The 18,507-nt window shown below is 32.2% G+C and overlaps 1 protein-coding gene across 1 annotated transcript in view; it reads right to left on the reverse strand.

Moving 5' to 3' along the window:
* The window catches only part of LOC114334145 (spondin-1-like), a 124,340-nt gene that overhangs the window by 29,878 nt on the left and 75,955 nt on the right, over nt 1–18,507 (reverse strand). The window contains 2 exon segments of the mRNA XM_050658492.1: nt 2,696–2,800; nt 11,068–11,241. Of these exon segments, the coding sequence (XP_050514449.1) occupies nt 2,696–2,800; nt 11,068–11,241 (279 nt within the window).

Consider the following 18,507-nt stretch of genomic DNA (forward strand, 5'->3'; position numbering starts at 1 on the left):
GAATTTTTCTAAATAACTCTTATTTGTTTTAATTGATCTCGCATTCCATTGAAGAAATGAAACGTTAGCCATCACGAGGTAATAATAATTGTGAAATATTGTTTTTTAATAATTCCAACGTTTTTTGATCTAAATTGTGATTAATTTGATTTAATGTTGCTGAAATAAAGTTTACTATTATTTCTCCTATATTATTTTGATTATCGTTTTGTGTTTGTGTTGTGTTAGAATAAATGGGATTATTAAAATTATAACAAGGCTGACTTTGTATTCTTGGTGTTTGCAAAATTTTTCTGCGTGCTTCCATTGTTTCTTTATCTACACTACTAGAATCAATACTACTTGATCTTTTTCGTTTAGATATTGTATATTTATTTGAAGTATTTTCTTGGTCTTTACTTACTGTTGAATAACATTTTTTATATTTATTATTAGCTTCATAATATGTTATATTTTCATTATTCATAATTTTTTTAATATATTCCTGTTTTTGTCTTTCTGTACAATCTGCTCCCTTGTCAGTAGCGCTGTGTTTTCCTTTGCACAATACACAAAGTAAATTATTCGGATTGGAACAATTAGATTTGTTGTGTTCTTCGCCACATCTTTCACACCTATCTTTTCCTCTACATTGGGCACTTATATGCCCAAATCTCAAACACTTTAAACATTGGATTATTCTGGGTGTATAATTTTCCACCTCGTATATCATTTTTTCTATTATTACATTTTTTGGTATAGACTGACCTTTAAAAGTGACAATTACGGTTCCTGTTTTTACATAATTAGTATTACCATTATCTTGAATCACTTTCCGCATAATTCTTTTTACATGTAATACTTCGAATTTAATTCCAAATCTAGGTTTAATTAATGATACTAAATCATTATCTTCTATCTCTTTATCTACCAATTTTATAACACCTTTCTTTTGAGTAAAAAACGTTGGAATATATGCCTCATACTCTTTGCTTTTAAGAATTTGAGAATCAATTAATTTATTAGCACTAGCAAAATTATTTAGTTCTACCTTGATTTTATTTCTACCAACTACTGTAATTTGTGTGATATTATTTTCAATTTCAGGTACTGCACTTAAAATCAAACGGGCCGTGCCGATCCTGTGTAATCGACCAATGTTACCGTTTTTATTTTCTATGTGTACTATATAAGGTGCATTATCTCCAAATTGATATCTATGTTTTAATCTTAAATTTATTACTTTATTTAAATTTTGCTTACCTGACTTATCTGTTTGATTTAAATTTGTCAAAGTTTCATCGTTATTGCAACTAAATTTGTTACTTACCTCAATAGTACTACTTGTTTGGTTTTGTTTGTTTGTTACCTTATTATTTACTCTATTGTTATTTTTATTTAATTCCTCATATTCCATCATCCCATCTCCTTCCATTTCTACATAAAATTTACCTTTATCTGGAGGTTCGGGTGGTATACCTTCCATATTATTTGTTTTCTGAAATTTAACTTCTAGGCGCTAAATTTCACACTTTCTTACAGATCACTGGTTTAGTACTTCTTTATACTACTCGTAATACTCAAAAAGTTAAGAAAAAACCTTAAAAATTAATAATTTTTAGGAGAACTTCTAAATAAACTGCCTTTCAATTTGACGTTTATTTGACTATATTTTCTATAAATCAACTCCTGAAATATGTACTTATATTACGACTTATATTAATATAATCGTGGAGTATATTGTCCACCACCGGAAACAACAAATAATAAACTGTAAATTACGATCTTTCCAGAACGCCTATTATAACGAAACTAAAACCAAATTGTCAAGCACATTCCAGTGATAGGTTAGAGACATAAAAAAGGTCAAAAATTAAATTTTTAAATATATTTGCAGTATAATTCTTATATTTGGCGTACAAAATACGCCAGCGCGTGTAGATAGAGGGGAGTTCGGTAAGGGGGGTCCGAAAAAAACCTATCCTTAGAAAAGCTCGAAATCGTCAGATTAAAATAACGTTAGTTAAGTACATGCAAAAGAGTGTATATTTCAAAAGTCTAAAGATTTGAGTAAGGAAATGGGCGAGTGACAAAATTTCACAAAAAAAGCGAATATTTCGAGAAATGAACCTCAGATCGAAAAACTAAAAAATAATTGTTCAATATTTTTCAAAAATCAATCAAATGGTACCAAATACGACCCTCACGGAGAGGGGTGGGGGGTAAATATAAAATCTTAAATACGAACCCCGCGATAATTCGCTAAATGAACATCAGATCGAAAAACTGCAAAATACACGTATTCAATATTTTTAAAAATTCTATCGAATGGCTCCAAACACGACCCCCACGGAGGTGGGGTGGGGATTACTTTAAAATACTAAATAGGAGCCCCCAATTTTTATTGCAGATTTGGATTCTTTACGTAAAAATTAGCAACTTTTATTCGAGATATTTTCGAATTATGGGTAGATGGCGCTATAATTGGAAAAAACGATTATTGGAAATTGAAAATTAAATTAAGAAATGGAAAGTCCCCCACTTTGTAAAAAACTTAACTTTTTTTGGTTTTAGGACCTACGCTTCATAACCCATAACGCTCGAATAACTGCAAATTAGCATTCTTCCCTCCCCTACTACTACGAATTTAGAATTAAATTCTTTGTTGATATTAGTAAAATACCCAATAGTGCTATTGTAACTTATTCACATTTACCACATAATTTTTCACCTGCTTTATGATGTAAGCCGTAAGACAATACACCGGATACAGAAACACCCAGCTCTTTTTTCTTCACTATTGACGTGGATATAAGTTCTTCTAAAACAAATTAAAAGTGTTTATCGCCAACCGTCACTAAAGTCATTCATGATTGTACTCATTTGCCCTCATTTGCGGCAGTAAAGTAACACTTTATTGTACTTAAAGAAGAATTTTACTTTACCTGCCGCGATTAATCAAATTAACAGAGATTAATTATTGTAAGTGGTCGATGGTAGTAATCGAATGGCGAGCATTTGAGTGAACTTAAAACTCATTTACTTTAATTATTAAAAATTTTCTACAAAATTACATTATTATAAATTAAATGTATTACCCCAGGCTGTGGGTGAAAAATAGGTCGATTTCAGGATATAATTCAGGAATTTTTGAAACGTATCAGGTGTTGTAAAGGACGATGCCAGGAATAACTTCTACTAAAATGTAAGCAAAAATATTGTGCGCTTTTTTTTTAATTGCGATTTTCATTTGTTAAATTTGCAATTTTTAATGATTTTTAATTTTGCAGCTTAGGATATTGATTTTAGAGAAAAACTTTTTAATAGAAAGTTGTAGTAAATTAAAAAACCTACAATTTGAGCTACTCTAAGTTTAATTTCGTTTATTGGTTATTGCAAAACAGCCTGCGAAAGGTCCAAAATGGCCGTTTTTTACAATTGCATTATTTATTGTACAAATAATTTTCTTTTATTTTTTAAAGCTTTTAAATAAGGATCTTTCAATTCCAAACATAAAAAAAATTGTAAAGGCAGATTAACGAATTTGTTGCTGAGATATTATAAATTGTTTATCCCAAGAGGTCAAATGTCGAAGGCTATAACTTTTTGAAAAAAAATCGTAGAGAGTTGGTGAAACATCTAATCTCCTTCTAAAGAGTTATATTTTTATATTCTGATGTAAATAAATGCGTAAAACATTTTTAAACCTCTAATTTTGGGGTTTGAAAATAAGGGGGCAAATTTCGTTATAAACATTTAGAGCTGAAGCGGCCCTGTACATCCTATGAGTTTTTAACTTACAGATTATTGTTGCTAAAGATGAAACAAAGATTTATAAAAAAATAAAAAATTTCTACGACCAACTGAAGCCGAGATAATTTTTGAGTTTGAAAATAAGGGGGCATATTTCGTTCTAAACATTTAGAGCTGAAGCGGCCCTGTACATCCTATGAGTTTCTAACTTACAGATTATTGTTGCTGAAGACAAAACAAAGATTTATAAAAAAATAAAAATTTTCTACAACCAACTGAAGCCGAGATAATTGTTTTTTTTATCTTGAGTCGTAGTGCCTTTCTTTACAACAATTAAGAAATTATTTTACAGTCATTGACTAAAGAAAGACTTATATTATCTTAAAATAAAAATTATTATAAAATATAATTACATTTAATTATTAAAAATTATTTTTAAAATCGGTGCTTTTGCGAGCGGCCGAATTTTGCAAATCGCCCGGCTCGCTTCAAATCCGCGCGCTCGGAAAATTTTTACTTAGCTTGTATTAAATTTTGAGAGAAAACAATATAATAATATTACCATTATAATATACAGTCTTTTACCACTGTATTTGTTTTTCTTGATAAACTTTTATATGTGAAATTTCATTTCTGAAGAAATAATATTACAAAAATTATACATATATGTATATGAAATATATAACTATATTTTAATTTTTTCATTGTTATATAAATATAATAATAATAATGTTACTTCTTACTATAATATACAATATAAAACTTTTTCTTCTTGTAGTGACTATTCTTTTTGGATTTCACATATAAAAGTTTATCAAGAAAAACAAATACAGTGGTAAATAGACTGTATATTATAATGGTAATATTATTAAATTGTTTTCTGTCAAAATTTAATACAAGTTACGTAAAAATTTTCCCAGCGCGCGGATTTGAAGCGAGCCGGGCGATTTGCAAAATTCGGCCGCTTGCAAAAGCACCGAATTAATTTTCATTTTAAGATAATATAAGTCTTTCTTTAGTCAATGACTGTAAAATAAATTCTTAATTGTTATAAGTAAAGGCACTATGATTTAATAAGAAAAAAAAAACAATTATCTCGGCTTCAGTTGGTTGTAGAAAATTTTAATTTTTTTATAATTCTTCGTTTCGTATTTAGCAACAATAATCTGTAAGTTAGAAACTCATAGGATATACAGGGCCGCCTCAGCTCTAAATGTTTATAACGAAATTTGCCCCCTTATTTTCAAACCCAAAAATTATCTCGGCTTCAGTTGGTCGTAGAAATTTTTTATTTTTTTATAAATCTTCGTTTCATCTTCAGCAACAATAATATGTAACTTAAAAACTCATAGGATGTTCAGGGCCGCTTCAGCTCTAAATGTTTATAACGAAATTTGCCCCCTTATTTTCAAATCCAAAAATTAGAGGTTTAAAAGTGTTTTACGCATTTATTTACATCAGAATATGAAAATATAACTCTTTCGAAGGAGATTGGATGTTTCACCAACTTTCTACGATTTTTTTTTTCAAAAAGTTATAGCCTTCGACATTTGACCTCCTGGGATAAACAATTTATAATATCTAAGCAACAAATTCGTTAATCTGGCTTTAAAATTTTTTTTTATGTTTGGAATCGAAAGATCTTCATTGTAAAGCTTTAAAAAAATTTAAAAAATTATTTGTACAATAAATAATGCAATTGTAAAAAACGGCCATTTTGGAACTTTCGCAGGCTGTTTTGCAATAACCAATTAACCAAATTAAACTTACCGTACCTCAAATTGTAGGTTTTTTTAATTTACTACAACTTTCTATTAAAAAGTCTTTCTCTAAAATCAATATCCTCAGCTACACAATTAAAAATCAATAAAAATTGTAAATTTAACAAATGAAAATCGCAATTAAAAAAAAAGCGCACAATATTATTGGTTACATTTTAGTAGAAGTTATTCCTGGCATCGTCCGTTACAACACCTGATAGGTTTCAAAAATTCCTGAATTATATCACGTTTTTTCACCCACAGCCTGGGGTATATGTCAAAAAGTGAAAGCCTGTAGCATTATTATGCAATTATGTACATATATTGATACAAAATAAATCAAGACTTTACAGATTTAGTAATTATTTATTTAATATTGATAACTATCGATTAAACATCGAAACCGGCCAACATGCAAAAGTCATCAGTCATTACTGTCATACGAAATTTTTATTTCGTCTAAAATTAAAAAAATTCTTAAATTGTAAGTAAGTGTTATTAGGTTTGTTCTAGCAAACAGTCAAACTAGTCAGTAACCGTCAAGAAATAGTTGGTCAGTGAGAGAACATAATACATTCACCAGTGCTATCTCCTCTACTCGCGCTGGTCCACTATTCGCTGATGGTTTCAAACCGTTTGAAACTGATGCTAGAACAAACCTAATGTTTTTTATGATTGGCGATAAAATTTTGTATGCACCACGTCAATAAAGACTCTTTACTGACTTCATCATCATCACGTAGCGCTACAACCCTGGTTGGGTCCTGGCTGACTGTACAACTTTCTTCCAATTTGTTCGGTCTTCCATCAAACTAGGGTCAAATGGAATGTTCATTTTTCGGAGATCTGCTTGGATGTTATCTCTCCATCGTATTCTGGGACGTCCGAGTGGTCTTTTGCCTGTAGGAATCTCCTCCCATACCAGTCTTACAAGTCTCTCGGTATGAAGTCTGTGCACGTGGTCTGCCCATCTTAGTCGCTGTGATTTAATTTCTTGGACAATATCGGTGTCATTGTAGAGTGCTTTTAATTCGATGTTGGTTCTGATCCTATACTGGTTTGTGTTAATATCGTGGTGATGTCCGAAAATTCTTCTAAGTATTTTTCGCTCAAAACGTCTTTACTGACTTGGTACATAAATGACTATTATTATTCTGTCTTATCTATACAGCGTATCTACTTAAGTTGTCCGCATATGGGACCCTTTTTTATTGAGTATTAATTTTACGAAAAAAGTTATTCCTCATAAAAAGTTCTACATGGTCTATAACCTACGATGCAACCATAAGATATAAAATTTTATCAATCTTATATAGAGTTTGTTAAAAAAATATTAATTTCGCTCAAGAGTAAAGTACCTTTATATACATAATTATCAAAAAATTGTTATTACGAAAAGTTATTAGGAATTAAAAACTCTGTTTTAATATGCAATACGTCCTTTTAGTGGAAAAATGTTACCTAACATATTTTTTTTAATAACAAAACACTAGTGTAGGCGCCAAATAGAGATCACCGTGGCCGTTTCAATTCTGATGAGCAAACTCGACGGTTTATTATGGATTATTGGTTGTTGATTACGAATTTCGAGGGTGTATTTCGATACGTGTGATCAAAAAATTGTTACAAATTGTTTATAAGGCTGTAGCGCATAAACAAAAAGAGAAAAAATATTTTTTTTATAAAATTTGTTCCTTAATAAAAAAGAAAGAAAATAGCCTTTACTAAACTTAAATTCAACAATTAGAAGTCAAGATATTGCAAAATCATGGTAGGGGAGCAAAGTATGCTAAATTTGCAGCCACTCGAGCGTTATGGAGACCCATTGGGTTGTGATTATTAGTTCCTAAAACCAAAAAAAGTTAAGTAAAATTTTTCATTTTAGTGGGGACTTTCTACTTTTTAATTGAATTTTTCATTTCCAACAATAGTTTTTTCCGATTATTGCGTCATCTATCCATAATTCGAAAAAATGTCTCGAAAAAAGTTGCTTATTTTTACGCAAAGAATCCAATCCTGCAATAAAAATTTGGGGGTCCCATTTAAAATTTTAAAGTAATCCCCCATCTCACCTTTGTGAGGTGTTTTGTTCGGTACTATTCGATAGATTTTTCAAAAACATTTTGAAAGTGTATTTTGCAGTTTTTCGATCTAATATTCATTTTGGGGAATATCGCGGGATTTGTATTTAAAATTTTGAATTTACCCCCATCCCTCTACGTGGGGGGGGGGTCATGTTTATTACCATTCGATAGGTTTTTGAAAAATATTGAAGATGTATTTTTTTTGTTTTTCGATCTGAAGTTCATTTCGCGAAGTATTTGCATTTCTTTTGTAAAACTTTTTGACTCACCCATTTCCTTACATCATCAGATTTTTGAAATATAGACTCTTCTGCTAAGGAATATTGAAACCAGGAACAGATTGATAAAAGTGAACATATAAACAATGTGGAACTTAAATGGATTAGATTTAAAGAAATACTCTTGACAACGGCAGAAAACGTTTGTGGATTTACAAGAAGAAACAACAAGAAAAATCAGACGAGCTGGTGGAATGCAGATATTTAAAAAGAAGTGAAAGAGAAGAAACGTTTATGGAAAATGTATCTACAAAACAGATATCAGTTGGTCTACGATAAATATAAAGACCAAAGAAACAAAGTTAAAACTTAAAACAATGGTTAAACAAGAAAAACAAAATGCATGGTAAGATTTTGGGAAAAGTATGGAAGAAAATAGAAGAAATAGAAAATAGATAAATTATTTTACCGAGTCGTAAAAAATATGAGAAAGGAACCACACATGAAGCTTCAGCAGGTTAAAGATTGGAATGTCAATATAATAACTGAAGAAGACCACATTATAGAAAGATGGAGAGAATATTTTATGGAACTTTTAAGCAAATACAAGCCAACAGCAGACAGCAAAATAGTAACGTTAAACAATACAACCACAGAAGAACAAGATGTAATTGGAGACAATAAAATACAAATGAATGAAGTGGAAGATGCCTTAACCCAACTAAAAATAGGCAAAACTGCAGGTATAGATGGATTAGATGCCGAGTTGTTGAAATATCTGGGAGAATTGGGCAAAAAGGAACTTTATGAACAGTTAAACCTAACATGGAAAACTAAAAAAATAAAGAGTGACTGGAACACGGCTATAATATTGCCTATACACAAAAAAGGAGATTCGTGAGAATGTGGAAATTACAGAAGCATATCGTTGCTCTGTTCAACATTAAAAGTCTACGAAATTATCCTAGAACGGAAGCTCCGGAATTTAGTCGAGCCTAGATTAGCAGATATTCAAAGTGGGTTTAGGCCAGCACGTAGCGTCCAGGACCATATCTTCACTCAACAGCAGATCTTCCAAAAAGCCATATTAAAAGATCAAACTGTATATTTTGGATTCCTAGATATGAAAAAAGCTTTTGACATGGTAAGCAGGGAGGGAATATGGCAAAGCTAGACAAATAAGGAAGTGGATATGGAACTGATAACCACAATCCAGAGTTTGTATTGCAATACCATAAATCAGGTAAGAACAGGCAATCTTTTTTCCAGAAAATTTACAAATAACGACGGAGTCAGAAAAGGAGGGGTATTGAGCTTTCTACTGTTTATCTGTGTAATAGACGAAGTAATTAAAAAATGCTGGCCAAAAACAAAAAAATATACCATAGGATACAGAAATCTACAACAAATAAAAATCGAAGCCTGTGTATTTGCAGATGATATTGTTATTGTGGCAAGAACTGAAAGAGCTCTGGAGGAGAACATAAGAATCTGGGAGGCAGAATTAAAAAATTACAATCTAATAATTAATATGGAAAAAACAAAAGTAATGGCAATATCCAAGAAAGGTGTTAACTTAAATATTGAAATCTAAGGCAAAAAAATAGAACAGATAGATACATTTAAATACCTTGGGATAATTTTAAATAAGAAGAGGACACAAGAAGACGAAATTGGAAATAGGATAAAAGCAGCCACAAGAACATATCATTCGATGTATAAAAACTTCTTAAATAAAAAAGAAATAACTGGGAAAACCAAAATGATAATATTTAAAACAATTTACCTACCTATCACTACATATGGAGCAGATAATTGGGTATTGAGCGACACACAAGAAAAGAGATTGCAAGCAGCGGAAATGCGGTATTTAAGAAAAGTTGTGGGAGCTAGGAGAATGGATAAAAGACGTAGCGAAGATATTAGAAGAGAATTAAAAGTAAAATTATTAAAGGAAAAAATTCATGAAAAGAAATTAAAATGGACTGGGCACTTATTTAGAATGAACGACGGTAGACAGGTTAAAATGACATGGGAAGCGAGGCCGATAGGGAAAAACAGGAGAGGCCGACCAAGGAAAACGTGGAATACAAGTGTGATGGAAATATTGCAGAATAGAGGAAAATCGTGGCAGGAAGTCAAAGAATTAGCTAGGGACCGAAAAAAGTGGCGTAAGTTCGCAGAGAATAACGAGTAAAGAAGACACCTCGACACCTTACGGTATAAGAGGATCATCGATTATGTATATGTATGTACACTCTTTTGGACGTACTTAACTTACCTTATCTTAATCTGACAATTTTGAGTATTTTTAAGGATAGATTTTTTTTCGGGCCCATTTTAACGAACATTTTCAGGGTACCAGGTTTCTCCCAATGTGATAATTTGACGCGCTTGAGTAACTGCAAAAATCCTCACTTGGGCTCCCCTACCATTAAAGCGTAATACAAATTGCAAATTGCAAAATAAGTAATTTTCGAAGCTTTCTCGATTGTAAGTCGGCTCTTACGCAAGAAAATGAGCTTTACAAAGTCTCATTTTAAAGATTAATTCATAGACTTCCAAACAAAATCTGCTAAATTACTTTATCTTTATTTGAATTTGAGCAATAAACATTTACTTTAATTGACTTAATGATGAGCACAATGGACCAAAATGAGGGAGGACTATGTCCAGAAGTGGAAGCAAAAGGCTGGGTGATAATGATGATAGAAGAACTCAAAAGGAACATTTTGAATTTGGAAAAATGTTCGAATCTTTATTTTTGGCCACGATGTTGAAATTTTAATAGCGCGCTCTGAGGCGCAACATCGGTTCACAGCGTAAAGGTTCGCGCGCTAACCTCTCCATACAAATTATAATTTATATGTGTATATGTTAAAATTCTTATGATTAAATCATCATAAAGTGTTTGGAAATATCTCATTATTTTGCAGAAGTATGATGGCATGTCATTTCAAAATAATTAGAAACCAAAATATTTAAAATAAGTCGAGATATTGCCAGTAAAATATTAAATTCCATTCAAATTATAAAATCAAAATTTTCTTGTTTATTGACATGTTCGACATGACATGACATGGCAAATTTGCCTGGTTGCCAACAAATTATAGGTCATGATCAGCTTTTGGGGGTTCGCCGCTCGCGTATATTATTAAACAGAAATAAACGATAACAAAAACTACGTAAAGAAAAAGAATAATAATTACTAATACTGCCGCACAATATTTTAATTATAATCTATTTTTTAAATTTTTATTTTCAATGACTTACTTTTAAATTTGGCACATAGTGTTTGGCACTGCTCCAAAGTATTAAAGTTATTCATGTTGCCTCCGCATCCACTATAGGTAAAAATACTACATTCACCTTTAATAATATCAAAGTACCATCTATCTACATTGCTCTTGCACCCACCAATGTCCTTTGGAAGACCGCAAGCCATTTCTACAAATTATATAAAAAAAGCTTTATTCGATTTAAATTCTTTGTACAGGTTGATAATAAAATTTATTCATTATAGTGCATTAATAAAACTTAACCGCATATTTAAGATATTTCTCATCTTAACAGTGTTTTATGTTAGTAAGAGAGCTAGTGAACCCTCTGAATAACGGTATTCCTGTAAGTCTAGTTTGTATAGTGATAACTCATAGCACACCAAGGCCAAAAACCATGACCTGGCAGGCATCAACCCTGCACGTGTATCTACCAAGTGAATCGAAAAGTGCATAGTTTAGTGGGTAAAATAAACTTTCTCCTGTAAAGTTTATTACTTTTTCCTAAAAAGGCTTTTTCCTAAAATTATTTTTTTTGCATCGAACAAAGTTTTTTAGGATTTTTTAACCCTTAAACGCCCAAGGGTGGGTAAAAAATGTCCACCTATTGCGTATTCCCTTGTAACATATTTATTACGTGTTTAAAATTTGTTAAAACATTATTTACTGTTAAAAAGACAGACCTTTATCGCATGTTAATTTGGTTTTACCGATAGTTTTGAAAATAAAAGTAGCATCTTGAGTTAAATATGGGTGGGTATAAAAGTACACCCTTGGTAAGGGCCAATTTCTCATATCGAGTTCAACTCCAGTTTAACCTGAACTTCTAGTAAACGTCAGTTTAAAGTCAAAATCGTCTTTCTCAATTCACGTTCAACCGATGGCAGTTTAAACTTGAACGATGCTTGAACGGTGGAATTCGGCCGTTCAAAGATTTCAGAACTCAGTTCAGATGATTCCATGGACTACGCATGCGTTGTATTAACACGAAACGCTGTCATAATATAAATATATCCTATTTTATTATATTAAGCCTAACGATAAACGATAACATTATTTTTGTTTTTATAATATTTATTTATAATTATTAAAATGACTATTTGACTATAAATACTTAAATTTAACTTTATTCAAAAACAGCATAAAAATGGTAGTTCAAAATGGCGACGGTTTTTTACCTTTTGCCATCTATTGGCATTTCTCGAAAGCTGTAGAACGAGCGCTGACATGAACGCGCAATGAGAAATGCATTTCAAACAAAACCACAGATCACGGGTGAACCTGGTTCAACTGAACCATAGATTAACGCAGGTATGAGAAATCGACCCTAAGACTTGTTCCTAAAGGTTTCTATATAATTTCTCGTTGGTGGGAAGATAATCCATATAATTATCGACGTATAATTACATAATCTACATAACTATCCGCCAATGAGGAGACTGAAAGGAAGAATGTGGAGAAAATCGACAAATCTGAATTACTGGCTTTTACTGGTATGTTAATTTTGATGTACAGCTGGTTCCTAAAAAAACTGATACGACTCTTAGTAAGGTTTGATCATTTTGAGCAGCGTATGATTGGTCTGACATTATATTATATTTCTTCTTCTTCTTCGTTAGTTTATTGGCCTCCACCTACTTGGGTATTTGGCCAGCTCGTCGTCGCGGAATAAGGGAAAAATCCCTTATTCACTTACAATTTGGAGTTAGTACATTGTAAAATTTGATTCTTCTTCTTCTTCTTCTTTAGTTAACTGGCAATTTTGGTTGGTGTGGGAATAACATGACAAGATAAAAAAAAATTTCACGCTAGTGGTAACTGTCTATCAATAAACAATCTTTTTTTCTTCTTTGATTTAGTAGAAATTTTGAGTTGGCATGGGACAAATACAACAACTAACTTTTTTCATTGACATTAAACTTTTTTCTCTCAGGGGCAACTGCCGACTACTACACAATCTTATTCTTCTACTTCTTTTTTAGTTTACTGGCAATTTTGAGTTGGCATGGGACAAATACAACAAAGACACAAACTTTTTGCTTTTAGGGGCAACTGCCGACCATTACACAATCTTATTCTTCTACTTTTTTTGAGTTCACTGGCAATTTTGAGTTGGCATGGGACAAATACAGCAAAGACACACACTTTTTGCTCTCAAGGGCAAATGCCGACCATTACACAATCTTATTCTTCTACTTTTTTTGAGTTTACTGGCAATTTTGAATTAGCATGGGACAAATGCAACAAAGACACAAACTTTTTGCTTTTAGGGGCAACTGCCGACCATTATACAATCTTATTCTTTTACTTTTTTTGAGTTCACTGGCAATTTTGAGTTGGCATGGGACAAACACAGCAAAGACACAAACTTTTTTCTATCAGGGGCAACTTCCGACCATTACACAATATTATTCTTCTATGTCTTTTTTAGTTTACAGGCATTTTTGAGTTGGCATGGGATAAATACAACAAAGGCACAAACTTCTCTTATACAGGGGCAACACCTGACCATTACACAATCCCATGTTGTTGCCACATATAGGTATAGTGAAAGACCCAGGTGATTACAGAATGTTTATAAAGAAACAAAATATTATATTATTAGTTTACTTAAATCTCAATTATATTTTCACGTGTACTTTTGACATATTTTTCAAATTATTTATTATTATATATTATACATATTTATATTCATTTATTTTACCTATTTATTTCCAATATTTTACTTTCCTCATAACTTAATTTTTTGTATATTCAAAAAATGTATTAAAAGTTTAATAAGAACCAACTGCGGTTTATAAGAAGGGTTGTAAGGGATATGGGTGTTGGGAACCCATTTTTAGCTAATTCAGTATATAAATCAAAATTTTGCACAGTGTTTATAGGACGTTCAAGAATCACATGTTGTAAATCTGCTAATTGACCACATTCACAATAAAGATGTTCTACTATCCCCATTTTGAATAGGCGATTTGGAACTAAACAGTGACCTGTACGCATTCTGATAATAGTTGTTATATGTTTTTCTATCTATGTGAGGGACATTGAGATACCAAGGACTATTTGTGAAAACTGGTTGTAGCGGTTGATACCAAATACCTTTATATTATATTTATTATGACAGACAAATAATAAAATAAACAAACAAACTGCCATTTTTTGAGGTTGAAGTTTTCTGACAAATTTTAAGATTTGGCAGTGACAGTGACAGTATGTAAATAATACGTATTTATCCTTCAAAATATAATAAATTAAATATAATTAAACCCATATTCATTATATCACACCTCATCAAAAGCTTTTTACAAGAACATAGTCAGCGATTTTGATATGGCTTAGAGCCAGACTACATCAAGATCGCCTATAAATCGTGCTGGTAATTGCCTTGCAGCGAGACCAAAAACAAAAAGAAGAAGAAGAAGAAAGTACACTGCTCAATTTTCTACAAAATACGCTTTAATGCCTGGTTGCACCAACAGATCTTAAGCTCCAGCTTAGGTAAGCTCTACTTATAGATAGGGCCTCCTTGAGTATCACTTACATTGCACCATAATTTTAGATTCTTACCTTATTATCAATTATATCTATTATTATATTATGGTATTCTAATTGTAATATATTATAATTATATTATATTCATTCTTATGATATTCTCGACTTAAGCCTAAGATCTGTTGGTGCAACCGGGCATTAGAGTCGTATCAGTTTTTTTTGGAACCAGCTGTACATTGTAATTTTGTCGTAAGGTTTGTAAATTGTTTATATTAATATTTTAGAAGATGCTGTGTTTATTAAGCATAAGATTTTTAAGATTAATCCATTTCCAACAACTCTCAATAAATACGTTAACTATTTTCGAGGTGGACATTTTTTACCCACCCTTGGTCGTACATGGAACCTAAAAAAGGTTGGTCGTTTAAGGGTTAATCACTCCAAACAGAAAAGCTCTTTAGTGACTTTTCTCTTAGTTTAATAGTTTTTGGTATATAAGCGATTAAAAACTTAAAAATTGCGAAATTGGCCCTTTTTAACCCTCAAGAGTATTTTGCAATACAATATCAAAAACCCCTTTGTTTTTTAATTGCTATCATTATCTCAATTCATTATCTCGAGAATGGGCAGGATGGGCAAAGAGAACTCTTCAGACAGGTCAATTTTTGTGTTTAAATTAGGACTATTTGGCCTATATATAATACTAGTGACGTAATCCATCTGGGCGTGATGACGTAATCGATGATTTTGGCATCATCGTATGGGAGTAGGGGTCGTGTGATAGCTCATTTGAAAAGATATTCCATTCTCTATTCAGTAATATAAACTTTAACAGAATTATTTATACAGGGTGTGCAAAAAAAATTTTGAATTAAATTAATTAAGACGAAAAGAAGAATGTATGTAATTCATTTATTTCAAAATACATTTTAGTTTAGTGCTCTCAGAAAACAGAAAGAAATGTTTATTTGAAAAATAAATATTGTTTTTCGCCTAAATTCAGTGTTCAAACTGCAACCCACATGTCTCTTAGCAGTTAGAGCATTGAATTTAAGCGAAAAGCAATGTTTATTTGTGAAATAAACATTATCACCTGGTTTTATGACAGCAGTAAAATGTATTTTGAATTAAATAAATTGTTTACATTCTTCTTTTTGTGTAAATTAATTTAATAAAATTTTTTTTGCACACCCTGCATAAACAATTATGTTAATGTTTATATTACTGAATACAGAATTAAATAACCTTTCAAATGGCTATCTTACAACCCCTAGTCTCATTTAAGAAAATCATCGATTACGTCATCATGCCCAGATCGATGACGTCACTAGTATTACGTATATATATGTCAAAAAGTCATAATTTAAAACTAAAAACAGATCTGTCTGAGCATTTCTTATCAAATTTGCCCATTCTCGAGATAATGAATTTATGCAAACTCAAACGTCTTCACTTATACTACAGTGTCGCGCTCGCTTAATTAGCAATTAAAAAACAAAGGGGTTTTTGATATTGTATTGCAAAAAACTCTTCGGGATGTCATCAATCGATGTTTAAAGAATATCTACTTACCTTGGCAACATTGAAATTTTCAGATTTTCACATAGTTTTGAGGGTTAAAAATGGCCGATTTCGCAATTTTTAAATTTTTAATCGCTTATAAATATGTCAAAAACTATAAACCAAAGAGAAAAGTCGCTAAAAAGCTTTTCTGTTTGGAATGATTCAGAAACCCTAAAAAAACTTTGTTCGATGCAAAAAAAGTCATTTTAAGAAAAAACCCTAATCTTTCCCCTCGCCTGGCAAGGTCTTATGCTGTTCAGAATCGCCTGTTATTGTACACATTTCTTCTAAATGACTTACTAAAACACATACTTAAATTTAAACTTTACAGGATAAAGTTTATTTTACCCCTAAACTATGCACTTTTCGATTCACCTGGTAGATACACGTGCAGGGCTGATGCCTGCCGTTAGTCGGAGGGTTCACTAGCTCTTAAACCTTGATTACACGTAACGATTCTACATATAAATTCTACAAATAAATAAGTAACCTTATAAGACATATACCGAGACACGAACTCTTTATAGTCATGGGATATTTTAATGCGAAAATAGGTAACGGAAAAGAAGGGCAACATATTGGTTCACATGGATTAGTAGAGAGAAATCAACGTGGAGAAACAATGAGTATCTTTGCAGCTGAGCATGACTTAATCATGCTAAACACATTTTACAATCTACCACCTAGACGCCTGTATACGTGGAAATCGCCTAGAGACAACGGAGAAGACGTTATTATTAGAAATCAAATAGACTATAATATTATGCTTGTTAACAAAAGATATCGAAATAGTTTCAACAGTGTTAAACCCTACCCAGGCGCAGGGCCGTAACTACAATGTTGGGAGCCCCGGGGCAAATGTGATCTGGGGGCCCCCTACCGGGGGGTCTGGGGAATTTATCCCCAGCGCAAGGGGTGTCCGGAAAAATGTTTGACATTTAACCCCTTTAAAGCGCATTTTCCCTCCTATGTGAACACCACACTCTACTCTTTCTTTTTTTTTTTCAGCATGTCCTGCAATAACTATAAAATTAGCAGCGCTAATGATTACAGCTTCATCTGTATCTGACATTGCGGACGGATTATCAACGAATGCGTTCGTTCGTTACAATGTAAATGGTTTTACTTTGTACCGAGGAATAACCAAGCGAACACCTACGAATTCGTCCCTTCGTTCGTGTTCACTTTGATTTAAAAGCACCTTAACGTGCCTTAGGAAGCGTTCACTACGGAGACCAAAGGATGGTATACTAGCCTAGAGCATAGTATCGTACTCTTCATATTCGTGAATTCTCCCATTTAAAATAATATATTTATTTTACCTGGCGATCGAAACTATGTTATCGATCGCTATGTAAAATAAATGCATTATTTTGAATGCCAGAATTCACGAATATGAAGAGTAGGATGCTATGCTCTAGGCTAGTATACCATCCTTTGGTCTTCGTAGTGAGCACACTCTCAAGCTACTGCAGTGTGAGCCAAGCACACTCAGTGAAGCTGGTCAGTGTACTAGTGGGACTGATCCTAATGTGCTCATTTTATCTTATGTAGGTATAATCACCTTTATTTTCAATATGTGGTTCCTTTCACGTACCAAGATGTGGTCAGGGGTAAATTGATTAAGACAAAGTAGCTGGGACCTGGGTCCCTATTCCGGTTGCATTTTAGTTTTTATTTCGCCAAAATAACTGATTTCCTCAGTCACAATTATTTATATGTTTACGAAAGGTCTCGGGGGCCCCAGCTTAGCCCGGGCCCCCCTCTTCCAATGGCATTTTAGGTTTTGTTACGCCGAAATAACTAATTTTTTTAGCAATAATTTAAATTTTTATGTTAAGGTCTCAAGGGCCCTGTTCTGTTCCAATTGCATTTAGTCTAAAAGACTAATTTCCCCAGTGAAAAATTAAAACCATTTTGCGGTCTTTTTCACAATTGGTCATTTGAAAATATTTCCTTGTGATCGGCTTTTAAAATACATATTTTTATTTTCCTCGTTAAAAGCTATGCACGGGGCCTCCTTGGTCGGGGACCCCGGGGCACTGCCCCGGTTGCCCCAATGGTAGTTACGGCCCTGCCCAGGCGCTGATATTCAATCTGACCACAATCCTTTAGTGGGCGTGTATAGAACCAAGTTAAAGAAAATACGCGGAAAAACTGTAAAAAACATGAAATGAGAAAACTGAAATGTAGCGAAGTAAAAGAAATAGTCAGCAAAATATTCAGTAGAATATTCAAAGAAATCGATAATACAATGGAAAGCACAGAAGGTAAGATATAATCCCTTAATAAAACGATAGATGACATTAAATACAATTTTTTGAAGAACGAAGAAGGTAAGAATCAGACATGGATGATGACAGAGATTCTGCAACTAACG

The sequence above is a fragment of the Diabrotica virgifera genome, chromosome 8 (assembly GCF_917563875.1).
Source record: "Diabrotica virgifera virgifera chromosome 8, PGI_DIABVI_V3a".
NCBI lineage: Eukaryota > Metazoa > Arthropoda > Insecta > Coleoptera > Chrysomelidae > Diabrotica > Diabrotica virgifera.